The 18,683-nt window shown below is 36.5% G+C and overlaps 2 protein-coding genes across 3 annotated transcripts; one reads left to right on the top strand and one right to left on the bottom strand.

The window, feature by feature from the left end:
• Positions 1-47: 47 nt before the first annotated feature.
• On the bottom strand, positions 48-3,357 carry LOC144898127 (uncharacterized). Of its 2 annotated transcripts, XM_078789110.1 has the most exons (3): positions 3,074-3,357; positions 1,769-2,086; positions 48-985 (listed from the first exon to the last, which is right to left on the bottom strand). In XM_078789110.1, exons 1-3 carry the CDS (start codon positions 3,200-3,202, stop codon positions 845-847), a joined length of 588 nt encoding a protein of 195 aa, XP_078645236.1. In that variant the 5' UTR covers positions 3,203-3,357; the 3' UTR covers positions 48-844. The 2 variants fall into 2 exon arrangements, with proteins under 2 accessions (XP_078645236.1, XP_078645235.1); XM_078789109.1 differs by having other exon boundaries at positions 1,769-3,211.
• Positions 3,260-17,434, top strand: LOC131124914 (uncharacterized). The gene is made up of 5 exons (XM_078789149.1): positions 3,260-3,360; positions 13,438-13,587; positions 13,999-15,809; positions 17,265-17,326; positions 17,407-17,434. Exons 1-3 carry the CDS (start codon positions 3,260-3,262, stop codon positions 15,758-15,760), a joined length of 2,013 nt encoding a protein of 670 aa, XP_078645275.1. The 3' UTR covers positions 15,761-15,809; positions 17,265-17,326; positions 17,407-17,434.
• Positions 17,435-18,683: the final 1,249 nt, after the last annotated feature.

Here is an 18,683-nt window from a genome sequence, read left to right as displayed (position 1 = left end):
AAGAAAGTCAACAAAACAAGCAGCATGTTTTAAGATTGTTATTTATTTGTCATCACAAATTCAAAATAAATACAGTTTCCATTATTTGATCAGCTTTAAAGCTATCTATTATTACTAACTGAAACAGTGTAGCAGCATATTCAAGTAGAACATCAGGAGCAGCAATCTAACTAACATGTCAAAACATTCGGTGCATGTATTTCGTGGAATAATGCATTAAAAAGAGACTAATTTAAATAATAATAACACAATCACAGTTTGTCAGTCTTTTTTTTTTTTTTTTGGCTAGCAGCTAGTCATGTTGAGTGAACGATTAGTCTTCCAAAATAAATAAATATAATAAATAACCTACTGAAAAGAGAAAACCACGTCACAGCAAACTCAAGGTCATTTTAGCACTTGGCTGAGGAAATACCAATGTCAAGGGGAAAAGTGTGTGTGTGTATTGGGGGCGGGGCAAGGCGTGTTTTTATTAAAGAAGCTTAGTTAGTGAAGGGGTGCATTATTTGGGATTAGCAAATTAGGTCCACAAGTATTTGTACAAGTCTGGAGCCGATTCTTTGCCTTCAAAAAGTCTTGATTAGCTTTGAATTTGCAGGAATACAACAATGGCAGCTGAATGCAGCATGCAGGCATGTAAAAGCATAAAAAATTAGCCTCTAAAGAACAGAATCCAATTCTAGAAAAAAAAACAAAGTTGAGCTTGTATGACCTTTAACATATTGAACAGGACTTTTTGAAGGCATCTATGTTTGGACAGAAGAAATTTTATCACACAATACTTATGGACCTAACTGTATTAAACGAGCATGTCTTCATTATTTACAGGTGTTTTTTTGGAAAGTTAGGCATCTTGTGTTCCTTCCCTCTCTTTATGGAAAACATGGAGTGTCTGCGCAGCATGATCGGCCCAGTGGATGAGCTCCAGAAGCACACGATGCGTCCACATTTTTAGTTCAAAAGCTCCCCCGGCGCCATCAGTCTCCTACAATAGCAGACAGCGCAAAGCTTAAAAACAATAAAATGTTAACTGATCATTTGCAATTTTTTTTTATAACTTCAGATTCTTCACTGAACACTTTCTTGTTGTCCAAGAAGCGCACAGAAAACATATTTATGATTTTTTAAATGATTTTTTTAACCATTATTGGAACCCAGTAACATGAAATAGCACCCCTATATTTGCCTTCACGCTCCTAATGTTCTCTGTTTACACCACATTGCTAATGCGAAAGCTATGGCATCACATGGGGATCATCAAGATGTTTTGTGACAAAATTGAGACAAGTTTTCATGTCCTTTTTGTTCAGCAGTGTTTATTTTCTTGGAATTCTGTTTTTGGGGGTCTTTTGTGACCTCTTGAAAGAGTCATCACACCTTTGTACGTAAAAGTACGAGAAGACAATGACATTCTTCCAAAAAAACCCATGTCAACAGCATTAGATGTTCACAACATTGAGTGACACCCAATTTTGTCATTCATTCATTTTCTACTGCTGGTCGCCAGCCAATCACAGAGCACATATAGACAAACAACCATTCACACTCACCTATGGACAATTTGGAGTCGCCAATTAACCTAGCATGTTTTTGGAATGTGGGAGGAAACCGGAGTACCCGGAGAAAACCCACGCATGCACGGGGAGAACATGCAAACTCACACACAGAGATGGCTGAGGGTGGAATTGAACCCGGGTCTCCTAGTTGTGCGCGAACCACTAGATCACCGTGCCGCCCCCAATTTTGTCAAATGTTACCAAAAGACTACCTCATTGCACTGGATGTCCGGGGTGACTTCCAGTACGGTGTCCTCTGTCTCTGCCAGATGTTTGGTGCTGTGGAGTAAGTGCTGAAGCCGGACTCGCACGTTTTTGCGCAGGGTCTCGTAGTCACCCTCCATCTGCCCCCACTCCTCCTCCTCCCTGGCGATGACACAGTGTAACAGGCCCAGACACTGTCGCAGGGCGCTGTGCAGAAGCTGCACCTCCCTCTCGGGACCATCGGGCTCCTCGTCTGCACTGTGGGACACGGAGACCATGCGGCCACCCTCAGGGGTGTGGTCCATCAGGAAGGGCTCCTTTTCTGTCTGAAAGGCAAGGCAGCCACCCGCCGCCCCCCGTTGGCTTTGAACATTATATTGATTTGGGAAAAGACACCGCGGAATAAAAATACACAATCCATTAGATGTCTTCGGAGGATGGGGGGGACTGGGGGTGGAGGATGGCGGGTCTTGCAGGGAAATGGGAGGTGGGTGGACGGGAGAGGGGGATGGGGGGGCTGCTTTTAGTCTGATTGTCTGCATCTGATAAATTGTTTATAGGACTCTACATTAGGTACATCTGCTCCAAGAATAATTCATCCTTTTAATAAAAAATAATATCTTATAATAAAAATATGCACATATAATTACCAAAATTGCATTGATTTTAAATTATTCTCTCCTGAATTACTGCAGTTATTATAACTATTTGAAAAATTTGAAAAAAGTACAACACAAACGCCTTTAAATAATACTAATATTATAAAATAATAACAAAATGTGGTTATTAAAAATAGTAATTAATATTTCACTCTTTAATTTATTCTAATCATTCATTAAAAAGTGGTTCATTACAGATTTTTCCCCCACAAGAACAAGAATTCATGGCCATGAAAAAATGTAATCCCTTGAAAATTATTTTAAAAAAACATACATTATCTAAATATACAACTACTTATTTTAAAACATCATCTATTTTTCAACTGTTTTAAAAAATAATCAATTTAAATAATTTTGAAACATTTTAATAGAACATTTATATTTATTATATTATATTTACACATTTAAATTATATACAGTAGTTCAACAATAGGATAATAAAATATATATGGAATTTATTTAGCTACTTGAGAGTTGTAAAATATTCGCAAAACCCCTTTACTTGGTTGATGAACTGCATAGTGCACCACTGCAAACCACAATAATCATCATTTTAAATGAATAGCTAGTGTATATTGTATGATAACAAATAAACAAAACGGTTTCTATGAGTGAAGTAAGTTTACAGTAAGAATAGATGTTATGCTAGCTCACGTATAGCTGCAGCAGACGGCTACATTCGTAGTGCAGTAGCCGGGCGAGGGACACCGCTCTCCCCGTCGGTGAGCCATCATTCACCGGCGTGTCGTGAGAGACCATCCGCTGCTCCTCCTGTTCGGCCATGACGGCGTATTTTGCGTCGACTGTGTTTTAGCAGCTAAAATAATGTCAAGTTTTACGATGGAGGGATTTAATGCAGCTTTTGTAGAAGCGTGTGCATTATGGACGAAGGAACAAAAAGAGAGGATGCTGATTGGTTCCGGCCGCAGCGACAATTTTAGGTGGGTGCACACATGGATACAAACCGGGGAGCGCTTTTTGTGTGACAACCCACCCATCCAAAGTAATGTAATGTAATGTAATGTAAGAATATTATATATATATATATATATATATATATATATATATATATATATATATATATATATATATATATATATATATATATATATATATATATATATATATATATATATATATACATATATATATATATATGTATATATATATATACACACACACACATATATATATACATATATACACATATATATATATATATAAAATATACAAAAATATATAAAATATATGTATATTTATATATTTATATAAATATATATAAATATAAAAGTACATAAAAATATCACAATGTATGAAAATAATTGAAAAAAAATAAAAAAATATGGAAAAAATACAAAACAAAAAATTATTCAAATGTGTGACCATATTTTAAGATAAAAAAATTTTTTTCAAAATAAAACACAAATTAATGTGGCTATCATTCAATGAAAATGAAATATATATTACATTAATATACAAAAAAAATAATCACTCAAATGTGCTGCCTCCTTTCAAAAAAATATATTTTTAATTTGAAGACAACCCACAAATCTATTATTAAAATATGTGGTATCTATCTTTTCAAAACACAAAAATAATTTAAATGGAAACATAGAAAAATCCCCCACATATTTATTATTAAAACTGGAGACCACGTGAAGACACAGTTTTTCCACCTGCCACAAGGTGGAGACAAAGAACAATTTGCATTATGGACACAGGAAAAAGTCTTAGGCCACTTAGGTCCTACTTGTCAACATTTGCATTTGAAAATTATTCATTTCTAATATTTATTTATGCTATTATTAATGATTAATAATATATATAATTAATAAATAATTAAAGGGGCGCTATTGTGGTCATTTTTTGTTCCTTTGTATTGACTTGTGGACTCCTATAGAGCAGCTACACATGATAACCAGCACAGAAAGCTTTCAAGATCTTCCAGAATCTTTGGATTTCGTGCTTTGCTGTTCAATGATACACTCGCCAACGTTAAACTTACTTTAACTCAAATCATTTAGCGGATTCCATGCAGTGCAATTCATCAGAGTACTATGTATCATAGTGTGTAGAAGTGTACATATGTGTTGTAGTATGACCAGACATTTACTTGGTTCTCATGTGCCATTAGGTTTCATGCAGTTATGCAACACACCACCTTCGGAATGGAAAACGAAAGCGTCAATCATTGGGCCGAAAGCTTTAACTTATAATAACTTATGTTTATTCAGAAAATAAGTACTCCATTCCAGTGTTTGTTTTTATATTTAAAACACTTTTCATGTATGACGATGACACCTTTGTTCAACCTAACAAGTTAAATGATATTTGTTGTTTGTTTTTTTTACATGCCATGTTGCAATAGCATTTTTTTCTGTAAGGGAGCTAAAAATATTCCTTATGTTTTGTTCTTTACAAGTCAAGCATTAGGCATCTGCTATCAGATGCAAAATCAGAGATGAGGTTGAGGTGAATGCATGTGTTTTTGCATTTATCTCATAAATAAGGTTGGGCTCGGCTGCTTTTTTTAAACATAATTTGAAGCACAAGTTAACCAGACAAAATCAACACGACTGTTTAAATGCCGAAAATATTTATTTATATACATTTTTTAAAATGTTTGTACATTTGTATTATATTTGATAAAAAATACTGTTGTATTTTATATATTTTTAGGCTGTTTATGGCAGTTATGAGAACACAAAAACATTATAATGTATTTTATTTTTATTAATAAATATAATTTATGAACATATATATTTTTAAATATGTGTTTATTTTATATAATAACAATTAGGGGTGCTCCGGCCGATCGGCCACAGATTGATATCGGTATCAATGAAAAAGGACAGGCGACCCATCACCGATCAGCTCCACCCCCGCTGCAGCATTCAGAACAAGCATGTCTGCCTTGTGTGGGACTTCCTGTCTTTGTCTTTGCTTTAAAAAGCGTTTTGTTCATGTTCTGGTAAAACATTGACTTTGTTTGGCTTGAAATAAGCTAGGAAAATAAATGTGACAAAAATGAGAAAAAAATCTTGGTAACCCTTAATATAGCCAGTAGTACATTGAACATTTACACTGCATGGAGGTGATTGGTATCGGTATCGGACGAATTTACTCATGGATATATTCATTCTATCTACATTTTATTCTAACATTGTCTCATAATGTTGAGTTTTTATGTCATAATCATGACTTACCATTGGGATACATACATTTTAGCAAAAAAAAAAAATAAAGGCATCACAAGTGTTGAACCTCAGCGTATACAGTAAACCTCGGATATATCGGACTCGGATATATCGGAAATTCGCTCACAACGGACAGATAAAAAAGAACCAATTTTTCTGTAATGCATTTCCAATAAAAATTCATTGCATATATCGGATTTTTTATAACAGATTTCGCCTATTTCGGACAAAATCTCCTGTCTCGTTCAAATTTCCCTTGCATATATCGGATGGCCGCATCGTGTCTTTCTCCTGGCTCCAGATTTAGGACAAATATAAAAGTGAGTCACGTCAATAATACTAGCACAGCAGTGAATGAGATCTTAACCTCACTATTGGAAATAACGTAGGCCTGACGGGCGTAACAGGGCCTAGCTTAAGTAACAATTTGTTATGCTCAGAGTCCAATAAAGTTAAATTCTCATTACCTTACGTCTCTTTTCATTGCCCAGTCCAGGTACATTGGAAACATCGTCAAGGAAGTGCCTTTTTATAACGGATAAAATCCGATTTACGTATATACCGGATATAAATCCGATATATGCGTAAAACTGACATTTTCCGGTATACGCATATAACGGATTTCGCTTATATCGGACAAAACCAGTGGGAACAATTGAATCCAATATATCCGAGGTTTACTGTATATCACTTCATGGGTGCCCAGGAACCTGAATGTATGTGGTTACAGTTTCCACATGTTCCCCATTGATGAGGAAAGAGGAGGGTACGCTCCCGCCTGTACTTCCTGAAGTCCACAATCAGTCATTTGATCTTGTGGACGTTCAATTGCAGGCTATTTGCCAAGCACCAGACTGACATTTTTTATTTTTTTTCAAAGAAGGCATGGGAAGTAAGAGTAATGCTAAACATGTAGAAAATGTGGTTGTGAGTATAAGGCGAGTAGGCGAGTCAAAATGTGACGCAAACGCCTGGAATGCTTTGCTTTTTGTTTGCCGTTGTCAGATCTGGTCACTGCTCCGAGATAACCATCACTCGCAAACAAATGTTAAACATTCGAATTTTTCCATGAGCGATGCTGCTGTAAAAATACAATACAACCTACGAGGGCATACGTATATACAGTAAAGTCTCGTTATATCAATATCGGTTATATCGAAGTACTGCTTATTACGATACTATTTTCATTTCCTGGCAAATTTCTAGTCTTTTATGATATAATTAGTTCCGTTAGTACGATACCCGGTTATTATGATAATCCGGTTACTACGATGCCCTTTTCATCTCCCGCCAGCCAATTTGATCTGCTTATATCGATACAAAAGCAGCTTAAATCAATCTTTGCTTAAGGATTTCAATACCAAAAAAGAACACGGCGAACGGCTGCTTCCAGTCAACTTTATTTTTCACACTTCCACCACCAGAGCACAGCACACGCACACCGATTCCCGCACTTCCTGGTTCACAGGTCATGCTCAACCCGCCCCACATAGCTGGCCAAACACACGCCTGCAACAGAAGAACCAACTGACATAGCATACACACCTATTCCAACGAAGACACATGCGTACAAATACATGTATTTAATTGTGTTGTATTCAGATATCTTTTATCGCTTGCAATAATCACTGTTTTTCATATTTACATGCTGGCGTTCGTGGTTTCTCTCGTGTGTATAGAACAATGTCGAGTGCATTATTGCCCACTTTTAATGCAGTTCGGCGCAGGATCGGATATATCGACAGTCCGGTTATATCGATATTTTTTCCGACTCCCGACTCGATATAACGAGACTTTATTGTACATACCACCCTATGGTTTCTAATATTTGAAAACAGTGACATAGAATATAGAAACAGTGTATTCAAGAGTTAATCTGTCACCATGTTTTTTAATCAAAGTGACTGTTTTAATGCAAATCGTGTAAAAATAAGTGAATATTAATAATAATACAAATTGTGTACATTTACACAATATGAGCAGGTCACAAAAAAAGAGACTTACGATCATAAATCCGCTAATATTTGGGCTGGTATGACCACATGTTATTAAAAAAAGAGCACTAAAATTCTGCACATCAGCAGTCGAGCAGTGACACTGTCAGTCACATCTTGATGTCTTAGACGTCTTTGGCAGTGAATGAGTTAATTAGCTGGTTGTTTTTAGCTGTTTAGAATAAACAACAGAGAAAGACGTGTGTTCATGTGGATCATAAAACAGAAGTGCAGTTTTCTTTTAACATATTTTTGCCATTAACCTCGTTAATGGCTGCATGGTGTCCGAGTGGCAGGTCACACATTTTGCATGTTCTCCGGGTACTCCGGTTTCCTCCCACATTCCAAAAATTTGCTAGGCGACTCCAAATTGTCCATAGGTATGAATGTGCCCGCGACCCTCGTAAGGATAAGCGGTACAGAAAATGGAGGGATGCCGTTTAGGAGGTTAAAGACCTTTAAGGAGGCCTTATGCAATGATATCAAGGCACTACAGGTTGATTTGAAAATAAGGAGCAGGAAGAAGCAAAGTTTATTTAATAATAAATAATTTTTTATTATTATTATTATTATTATTATTATTATTATTATTATTATTATTATTATTATTATTATTATTATTATTATTATTATTATTATTATTATTATTATTATTATTAAATTATATACTATAATAAACAATTTATTATTATTATTATTTGTTATTATTAAATAATGTATTTATTTATTATTTATTATTATAAAATTATTTTATATTATATATTATAATAAATAATTTATTATTATTATTTATTATTATTCAATTATTTATTATTACAAGTTTTACCTACAGTAAGTAATATTTGCAGACTATACTACTGCATTTGTTTCTGAAGAAAACACATGCATAAGAGTTAAGAGTTAATAAGAGTTAATAAGAGTTAATAAGAGTTAATAAGAGTTAATAAGATAATAAATATAATAATAAATTATAAACCTATGCAAATTATTAGCATGTTATTTGGTAATAGCAGAATGGACACTTATGCACAAATACTAATACGTAGATGTAGTAGACATTGACAGGGTGAAGAAAAATATATTTGTGGGTGGTATAATAGATAACAACATGAGCTGCAAATCCCAGGTGTAGGTGTCATGACTTTACAGAACTTTTTGGTCCCAGGATTGACACCTGGGGTACGCCACAAGATATATTTAAGCTTGCAGATGTAACTTCTCCTTTGTGTGGCGTTACTTAGAGAATGTAGTTGCTATCGCCAGAAGACTCTGGGTGGGTTCTCTCGTGACAGTTTGTTTGGTTTCCGTTCTGGACTCTTATTTTGTATTTAACTTCCTGTTTTGCCCTGTCTTCCTTGGTTGCCTCACTCATCCACACCTGTCCCTAATTTGTATTGGTCTATTTAGTTCAGGTGTGCGCTTCTCCATTTGTGGGATCATTGTTGTTTGTCCGTCAGCTACCTGAGTTGCTTTTTTCCTGCTGCTGCAATTTCCGCAACAAATGAATATAATTTACCTGCAATTGGTCCTGCTCTCTGCATCCTGGGGTCGAACCTTAAAGCTCTCAAGCCGAACCGTGACAGAAGTGATGTTAATGACGCGTTGTTCATGTTTGTAAAAATTGTTTGATTAGTTGTATTAGATTAGCAAAAACAGTGTCACAATAATTACTGGAATTTGAAATTTTTTTAATGTAAATTTCATGAAACAACATTTAATTAATTAATTAATTAATTTATTTATTTATTTATTTATTTATTTGTTTTTTTTTGTTCCATCCAGCCATTGGGGCAGATAGTATTGTACTATTGTACTAGTATTAATTTTTACTTTTAATACTCTAAAACTCAAATATAATCTAATATTTATTTATTTGTTTTTTTTTTGTTCCATCCAGCCATTGGGGCAGATAGTATTGTACTATTGTACTAGTATTAATTTTTACTTTTAATACTCTAAAACTCAAATATAATCTAATATTTATTTCTTTATTTGTTTTTTTTGTTTTTTTTTTGTTCCATCCAGCCATTGGGGCAGATAGTATTGTACTATTGTACTAGTATTAATTTTTACTTTTAATACTCTAAAACTCAAATATAATCTAATATTTATTTATTTATTTATTTGTTTTTTTTGTTCCATCCAGCCATTGGGGCAGATAGTATTGTACTATTGTACTAGTATTAATTTTTACTTTTAATACTCTAAAACTCAAATATAATCTAATTGCATTAATTCAACAAGTTTTAGTCCCAAAGAAAAAAAGTTCCAGGTTTTACAGTATTTCATGTGGTATGAAACCTGGTACTTGGCGTAGCCCATTAGTGTTAAAAACTGGAAAAAAACGTACACAGATTGTAGACTGGCCCATTTAAAAAACAAAAAAAACTTGCCACACCTTAAAAAATGAACTCAGACATCAGATGCCATGTTTCTCGCATGTCATGTGCTATGATAACAACACCAAATATTCCGCCATCCTTTCCGTCAACTCCTGATTCAGAGATGATAAAAAACACACAAAAAAAGTACATTGTTTAAAAAAAAAAACCAACCATCTACTTCCTCCAGTGGGACACACCCAATGTAATTGAAAACAATGAATAATTGTCCTGCATGTGTGTGGGCAGGATATCATACATTATACGGACTATTTCCATAGCAACAGTGATGTAATTGTTGTTTGTATTTTTCGTTATTTTTTGTTTTTGCGTTAATCCCGCCTTAAAAAAAAAGGAAAAAATTACTCCAAAAAGATTTTTTTTAAAGATAAGCAAACAAAAAAAAAAACACTCCACCTGAGTGGAATGCATCACTATTGTCTAATTGACAAAAGATTATTTTTTTTAAGGACTGTGGTTCAGGCAGTTTTTTTCAACAATTCACTACACACGTCACTACCCGTTACGTTGCTCGCTATATAAATACATACATTGGTAACCTGGAGCAGCATTGATGAGACACACAACACTGGCAACATACCACTATTCATAAACAGTTGAAAATAATTATGAAAAAAAAGATTTAAATTTGTGAGAAGAATTTGTGACGTAGAAAAGGTAAGTGAATAATATATATATTTTAAACATAGTGTTAGTATTAAAAATATATTGTATGTCTCTTTTCTAAATGCTTTTATAATCTAAAATAAAGTTGTTATTGGTTAACCTGATTTTTTTTTACTCTTTGGAGTGGATTTACACAGTATGGCAACATAATCAATTTAAAAAAAAATGTTAATACAACATAATACAACATTTAATTTGCAAGTATATTTTCTCTTTTGTGCTATCTTTAAAACTTCTACAATGTATTGCGGTGCTATTTTAAGATTAATTTATAAAATATGTAATATTATTATTAGTAGCACTAGTAGTATTAAAAAGCTAATAATTAAATAAAAAACATGATACAAAATATATTACAAAAATAACTATTTTGTTTATTTATAGATATGAAAAAACTACATTTAAAATGTTTTAAGCTAAAAAATGACATAATTACTTACTTGATGATATGATTTTCATTCATTGCTATTCATTTACATCGTTTGGTAGCAGATTGTTGTTTGCTTTTGTGCACAATGTTAGCTGTTTGGAATTGTACATTAATTTTAACATTAATTTGAACAATCGTAACCCATCGTATCGGGTTTGTTGATTATCCTAAGGTCATGTTGAGTTCTAAGGTTCATGGCTGGTGAGGCACTGAGTATTTTTACGTTACCGTTTTTTTTTACAGGCAATTGGACGCTAACCTTAAAAAGTTCTTGCCCAACTTTCAAAACTCGATACAGACTCCTTTTATGAAATATTGTGGGCACACACACAATACCAATAGCTTAACAACTGAGTTGTTTTTTTCAATCATTATATTACTGGAAAAAAAACACAGTGTTTCAATAAGGTTCTTTTTGTGCTTTTAAACAATTGAGACATTAGAATCACTGACTAAAATTTACATTTGATCAACATTTTAATGACCTGTCGTGTAAAAAGTAACAACACTGTTACATTGTTACTCGTCATTTGCTTCAAAAGACCCCAGTTCAATTCCACCCTCATGTTTGCATGTTCTCTCCGTTCATGCGTGGGTTTTCTCCGGGCACTCCGGTTTCCTCCCACATTCCAAAAACATGCTAGGTTAATTGGCGACTCCAAATTGTCCAAATTAATGAATGTGAGTGTGAATGGTTGTTTGTCTATATGTGCCCTGTGATTGGCTGGTGACCAGTCCAGGGTGTACCCCGCCTCTCACCCGAAGACAGCTGGGATAGGCTCCAGCACCCCCACAATCCTACCCTAAGTGGTAGAAAATGAATGAATGAATGTATATTTACATTGGTCACCCTTCTCAGGTTGTGGCTCATTCCGAGTAGTGGCCACTGGAACACACCCTACCAAAATTGACCCCCACGCCCACCCTGTTGAAGAGATTTGAATCAGTTCAAGGTGGACAGAATTAATGAAGTTTGTGAACAATTTACATAATATTTGGCTCCACCCATGTCGGCTTGAAGCAATTATATTTTTACATTTTACAAACACTTTCAGAGATGCTGTTACATTTTGCAGGTTCAGCAACAGCAAGAATGTATACAACAAAGAAGTTTGTGCTACTGGGTAAGTTTGTCATTTCTGTTACATATTTGCAAAACTATTTGGCCAGTCAGTCATGCAAATAATGTTTCCAATCTTTGTAGTGTTTATTATTCAGTCATCAATAACTGGAATCAAGTTTGGGACTGGAGACACATCAAATGGAGTCATGACTGTGACTGGAGCCACAACAACTGGAGGCACGACTGTGACTGGAGCCACAACAACTGGAGGCACAACTGTGACTGGAGCCACAACAACTGGAGGCACAACTGTGACTGGAGCCACAACAACTGGAGGCACAACTGTGACTGGAGCCACAACTGTGACTGGAGCCACAACAACTGGAGGCACGACTGTGACTGGAGCCACAACAACTGGAGGCACAACTGTGACTGGAGCCACAACTGTGACTGGAGCCACAACAACTGGAGGCACGACTGTGACTGGAGCCACAACAACTGGAGGCACAACTGTGACTGGAGCCACAACAACTGGAGGCACAACTGTGACTGGAGCCACAACTGTGACTGGAGCCACAACAACTGGAGGCACGACTGTGACTGGAGCCACAACAACTGGAGGCACAACTGTGACTGGAGCCACAACAACTGGAGGCACAACTGTGACAGGAGCCACAACAACTGGAGGCACGACTGTGACTGGAGCCACAACAACTGGAGGCACAACTGTGACTGGAGCCACAACAACTGGAGGCACAACTGTGACTGGAGCCACAACAACTGGAGGCACGACTGTGACTGGAGCCACAACAACTGGAGGCACGACTGTGACTGGAGCCACAACAACTGGAGTCACAACTGTGACTGGAGCCACAACAACTGGAGGCACAACTGTGACTGGAGCCACAACAACTGGAGTCACGACTGTGACTGGAGCCACAACAACTGGAGTCACAACTGTGACGGGAGCCACAACAACTGGAGGCACGACTGTGACAGGAGCCACAACAACTGGAGGCACAACAGTGACTGGAGCCACAACAACTGGAATCACTACTGTGACTGGAGCCACAACAACTGGAGGCACGACTGTGACTGGAGCCACAACAACTGGAGGCACGACTGTGACTGGAGCCACAACAACTGGAGGCACGACTGTGACTGGAGGCACGACTGTGACTGGAGCCACGACAACTGGAGGCACAACTGTGACTGCAGCCACAACAACTGGAGGCACGACTGTGACTGGAGCCACAACAACTGCAGTCACGACTGTGACTGGAGCCACAACAACTGGAGGCACGACCGTGACTGGCGCCACAACAACTGGAGGCACCACTGTGACTGGAGGCACAACTGTGACTGGAGCCACAACAACAGAAGGTACGACTGTCACTGGAGCCACAACAACTGGAGGTACAACTGTGACTGGAGCCACAACAACTGGAGGCACAACTGTGACTGGAGCCACAACAACTGGAGGCACAACTGTGACAGGAGCCACAACAACTGGAGCCACAACAACTGGAGGCACGACTGTGACTGGAGCCACAACAACTGGAGGCACAACTGTGACTGGAGCCACAACAACTGGAGGCACAACTGTGACTGGAGCCACAACAACTGGAGGCACAACTGTGACTGGAGCCACAACAACTGGAGTCACAACTGTGACGGGAGCCACAACAACTGGAGGCACGACTGTGACAGGAGCCACAACAACTGGAGGCACAACAGTGACTGGAGCCACAACAACTGGAATCACTACTGTGACTGGAGCCACAACAACTGGAGGCACGACTGTGACTGGAGCCACAACAACTGGAGGCACGACTGTGACTGGAGCCACAACTGTGACTGGAGCCACAACAACAGAAGGTACGACTGTCACTGGAGCCACAACAACTGGAGGTACAACTGTGACTGGAGCCACAACAACTGGAGGCACGACTGTGACTGGCGCCACAACAACTGGAGGCACAACTGTGACTGGAGCCACAACAACAGAAGGTACGACTGTCACTGGAGCCACAACAACTGGAGGTACAACTGTGACTGGAGCCACAACAACTGGAGGCACGACTGTGACTGGCGCCACAACAACTGGAGGCACAACTGTGACTGGAGCCACAACTGTGACTGGAGCCACAACAACTGGAGTCACGACTGTGACTGGAGGCACAACTGTGACTGGTGCCACAACAACTGGAGGCACGACTGTGACTGGAGCCACAACAACTGGAGGCACGACTGTGACTGGAGGCACAACTGTGACTGGTGCCACAACAACTGGAGGCACAACTGTGCCTGGAGGCACAACTGTGACTGGAGCCACAACCACTGGAGGCACAACTGTGACAGGAGCCACAACAACTGGAGGCACGACTGTGACTGGAGGCACAACAACTGGAGGCACGACTGTGACTGGAGGCACAACAACTGGAGGCACGACTGTGACTGGAGCCACAACAACTGGAGGCACAACTGTGACAGGAGGCACAACTGTGACTGGAGCCACAACAACTGGAGTCACGACTGTGACTGGAGCCACAACAACTGGAGGCACGACTGTGACTGGAGCCACAACAACTGGAGGTTTAACCGTGACTGGAGCCACAACAACTGGAGGCACGACTGTGACTGGAGCCACAACAACTGGAGTCACGACTCTGACTGGAGCCACAACAACTGGAGTCACGACTGTGACTGGAGCCACAACAACTGGAGTCACGACTCTGACTGGAGCCACAACAACTGGAGTCACGACTCTGACTGGAGCCACAACAACTGGAGTCACGACTGTGACTGGAGCCACAACAACTGGAGGCACAACTGTGACTGGAGCCACAACAACTGGAGTCATGACTGTGACTGGAGCCACAACAACTGGAGGCACGACTGTGACTGGAGCCACAACAACTGGAAGCCCGACAGTGACTGGAGCCACAACAACTGGAGGTTTAACCGTGACTGGAGCCACAACAACTGGAGGCACGACTGTGACTGGAGCCACAACAACTGGAGTCACGACTGTGACTGGAGCCACAACAACTGGAGCCACAACTGTGACTGGAGGCACAACAACTGGAAGCCCGACAGTGACTGGAGCCACAACAACTGGAGGTTTAACCGTGACTGGAGCCACAACAACTGGAGGCACGACTGTGACTGGAGCCACAACAACTGGAGTCACAACTGTGACTGGAGCCACAACAACTGGAAGCCCGACAGTGACTGGAGCCACAACAACTGGAGGTTTAACCGTGACTGGAGCCACAACAACTGGAGTCACAACTGTGACTGGAGCCACAACAACTGGAAGCCCGACAGTGACTGGAGCCACAACAACTGGAGGTTTAACCGTGACTGGAGCCACAACAACTGGAGGCACGACTGTGACTGGAGCCACAACAACTGGAGGTTTAACCGTGACTGGAGCCACAACAACTGGAGGCACAACTACCACAACAACAGCTGCAACAACAACCGCAGTTCCCACGATTACAACCACTACCATTGCCCCGACTCCATCTGTTGTAGTTGTTCTTGTGGCAGTAATTCAGGAACCATACGTAGAACAGCTGAATGACCAAAGTAGTCAACAATTTATTATTCTTAGTCAAAGAATTATTGTTGTGGTGAGTACCCTGTCAAAAATGAAAACACTGTACAGTATTTGTAGTTGTAGTTGTAGTTCCATTATAAATATCTGTATTCATAATGTGTCATTTGTTGCCTTTTTTCTGAAAAAAAAAAATATTTTTTCCTAAATAAAATGTAAATGTTACAAGTAAAAAGCTAATTTTTTTCAGAAAAAAGGCAACAAATGACATATTATAAATATCTGAAAAAAATTCTATTTTCCTAAATAAAATGTAAATGTTACAAGTAAAAAGCAATTTTTTTTCGACACATTATAAATACAGGTATTTATAATGTGTCATTTGTTGCCTTTTTTCTGAAAAAAAAATTGCTCTTTACTTGTAACATTTAAATTTTTTTTTCAGAAAAAAGGCAACAAATGACACATTATAAATACAGATATTTATAATGTGTCATTTGTTGCCTTTTTTTCTGAAAAAAAGTATATTTTCCTCAATAAAATGTAAATGTTACAAGTAAAAAGCTAATTTTTTCAGAAAAAAATTGTAAAATATTGTAAAATATTATATTGTAAAATACAATATAATATTTTTTACAATATTATATTGTAAAAAATTGTAAAAAAATGTAAATACAGATATTTATAATGTGTCATTTGTTGCCTTTTTCTGAAAAAAAAAATTATATTTTGCTCAATAAAATGTAAATGTAAATGTATTTTTTTCAGAAAAAAAGGTAACAAATGACACATTATAAATATCTGTATTTAAAATGTGTTGAAAAAAATTGCTTTTTACTTGTAACATTTACATTTTATTGAGGAAAATATTATTTTTTTTTTCAAAAAAAAGGCAACAAATGACACATTATAAATACAGATATTTATAATAAAAAAAAATTTAGTCCAGTTCATAGATGAAGTGACATCAAGAGCAAATTTTTTTCAGAAAAAAGGCAACAAATGACACATTATAAATATGTGTATTTATAATGTGTCATTTGTTGCCTTTTTTCAGAAAAAAAAAAATATTTTCCTAAATAAAATGTAAATGTTACCAGTAAAAAGCTAATTTTTTTCAGAAAAAAGGCAACAAATGACACATTATAAATATCTGTATTTATAATGTGTCGAAAAAAATTCGCTTTTTACTTGTAACATTTTATTTAGGAATTTTTTTATTTTTTTTTTTAAGAAAAAAGGCAACAAATGTGTCATTTGTTGCCTTTTTTCTGAAAAAAAATTTAGTCCAGTTCATAGATGAAGTGACATCAAGAGCAAAATTTTTTCAGAAAAAAGGCAACAAATGATACATTATAAATACAGATATTTATAATTTATAAATTTGCTTTTTTTAAAATAATAAATACAGATATTTATAATAAAAATATCTATAAAATATAATTTAATAGAATTTAGTGATAAGTACATTGTCAAAAACGTACAGTATTTGCATTGTGTTTATATTTGAATGTTGTCTTTCTCACCGCAGTACAACGCAATCTACAGGCCGATATATGTAACGTACACTGGGTGTTCTGTTAGGAGCTTCAGGTGAAACACTGTCAATGACGTTTTTGAAAAAACTAGCATAAATAGCAGATCGATATTGACAGTATGTTATTGTAATGCAGGCCAGGTTCAAGTATAAGACGAGTGGACAGTGTGGAAGCAGAGATGCAACTAGATTTCGACGACAGAGGCGTAACGGAGGAAATCCCGAGTTCAGACGCCATCGTTGAGACGTTACAAGAGGGTTTGAGCCAACAAACATCTATCGACATTGCGCCCGATTCCATCACCGTCATTGGTACGTAACGATAATAATACTGTGTTTGAAATATCTGACTGCTATTATCACGTAGTATTTTAAGGATTACATTTTTCCATCTGTTTTTCTTCCAATTGACAGCGAGAAACGAAACAAGAACAACAACGCTTGCACCAGCGACTGCCGCCCCTGCCGAGGCGCTCACTTCACGACGCTTGACGTTCCGATCCGCTGACGAGGAGTTCACGACAGACTTGCTGAATTCATCTTCCTCAGCGTTCAAAAGTCGGGCTGCGCTCATAAAGACGACGGTAAGTCATCACGAAATATAACTGCAATAAATATAATTGTCAGGAATTTTCTAATTTTCTAATAACATCATACCGTCTCTTGTAAAATTACGTTTTTGTGTGACGTTTCAACTTGCCTTTCTTTTAAAACTATAAATATTATAAAAATTATAAAAAACTTTTGAAATTGTGATTAAAAAAAAATTGTACATCTAGAAAGCTTTTTGCATAATATTAAAATTTTTAGCAAACTTTTTTCTTCAATATTGAAATGTTAGTGATATAATAATATTATATATATAATATAATATAAAAAAAGTAATATAAACTATATAATATATTGTATATATATATAATATAATATAATATGATATAATATAATATGTATAATATAATATAAAATAATATAACAATATAAAAATTTCACTGCTGTATTATTGCGCAATGACAATAAAGAAAGTCTATCTATCTATATAATATAATATAATATTACAATATAAACTGTTTATGCTGTACATTGTTCATATCTGATGTCATTTATTTATTCTCCACATTATTAATTATTAATTATTAATTATTAATTATTAATTATTAACTATTAATTATTAACTATTAACTATTAACTATTAACTATTAATTATTAATTATTAATTATTAATTATTAATTATTAATTATTATACGGGAGCCAGGCAACGACATTTTGTTGGCAATTTCACTGCTGTGTTATTGTGCAATGACAATAAAGAAAGCTTACCTATATAATATAATATAATATAATATAATATAATATAATATAATATAATATAATATAATATAATATAATATAATATAATATAATATAATAGTAAT

Source organism: Doryrhamphus excisus, linkage group LG2, assembly GCF_037039965.1.
Source record: "Doryrhamphus excisus strain RoL-2023G ecotype Guam linkage group LG2, RoL_Dexc_Guam_v1.1, whole genome shotgun sequence".
Classification (NCBI taxonomy): Eukaryota; Metazoa; Chordata; class Actinopteri; order Syngnathiformes; family Syngnathidae; genus Doryrhamphus; species Doryrhamphus excisus.
This window is presented reverse-complemented; position numbering and strand designations above follow the sequence as displayed.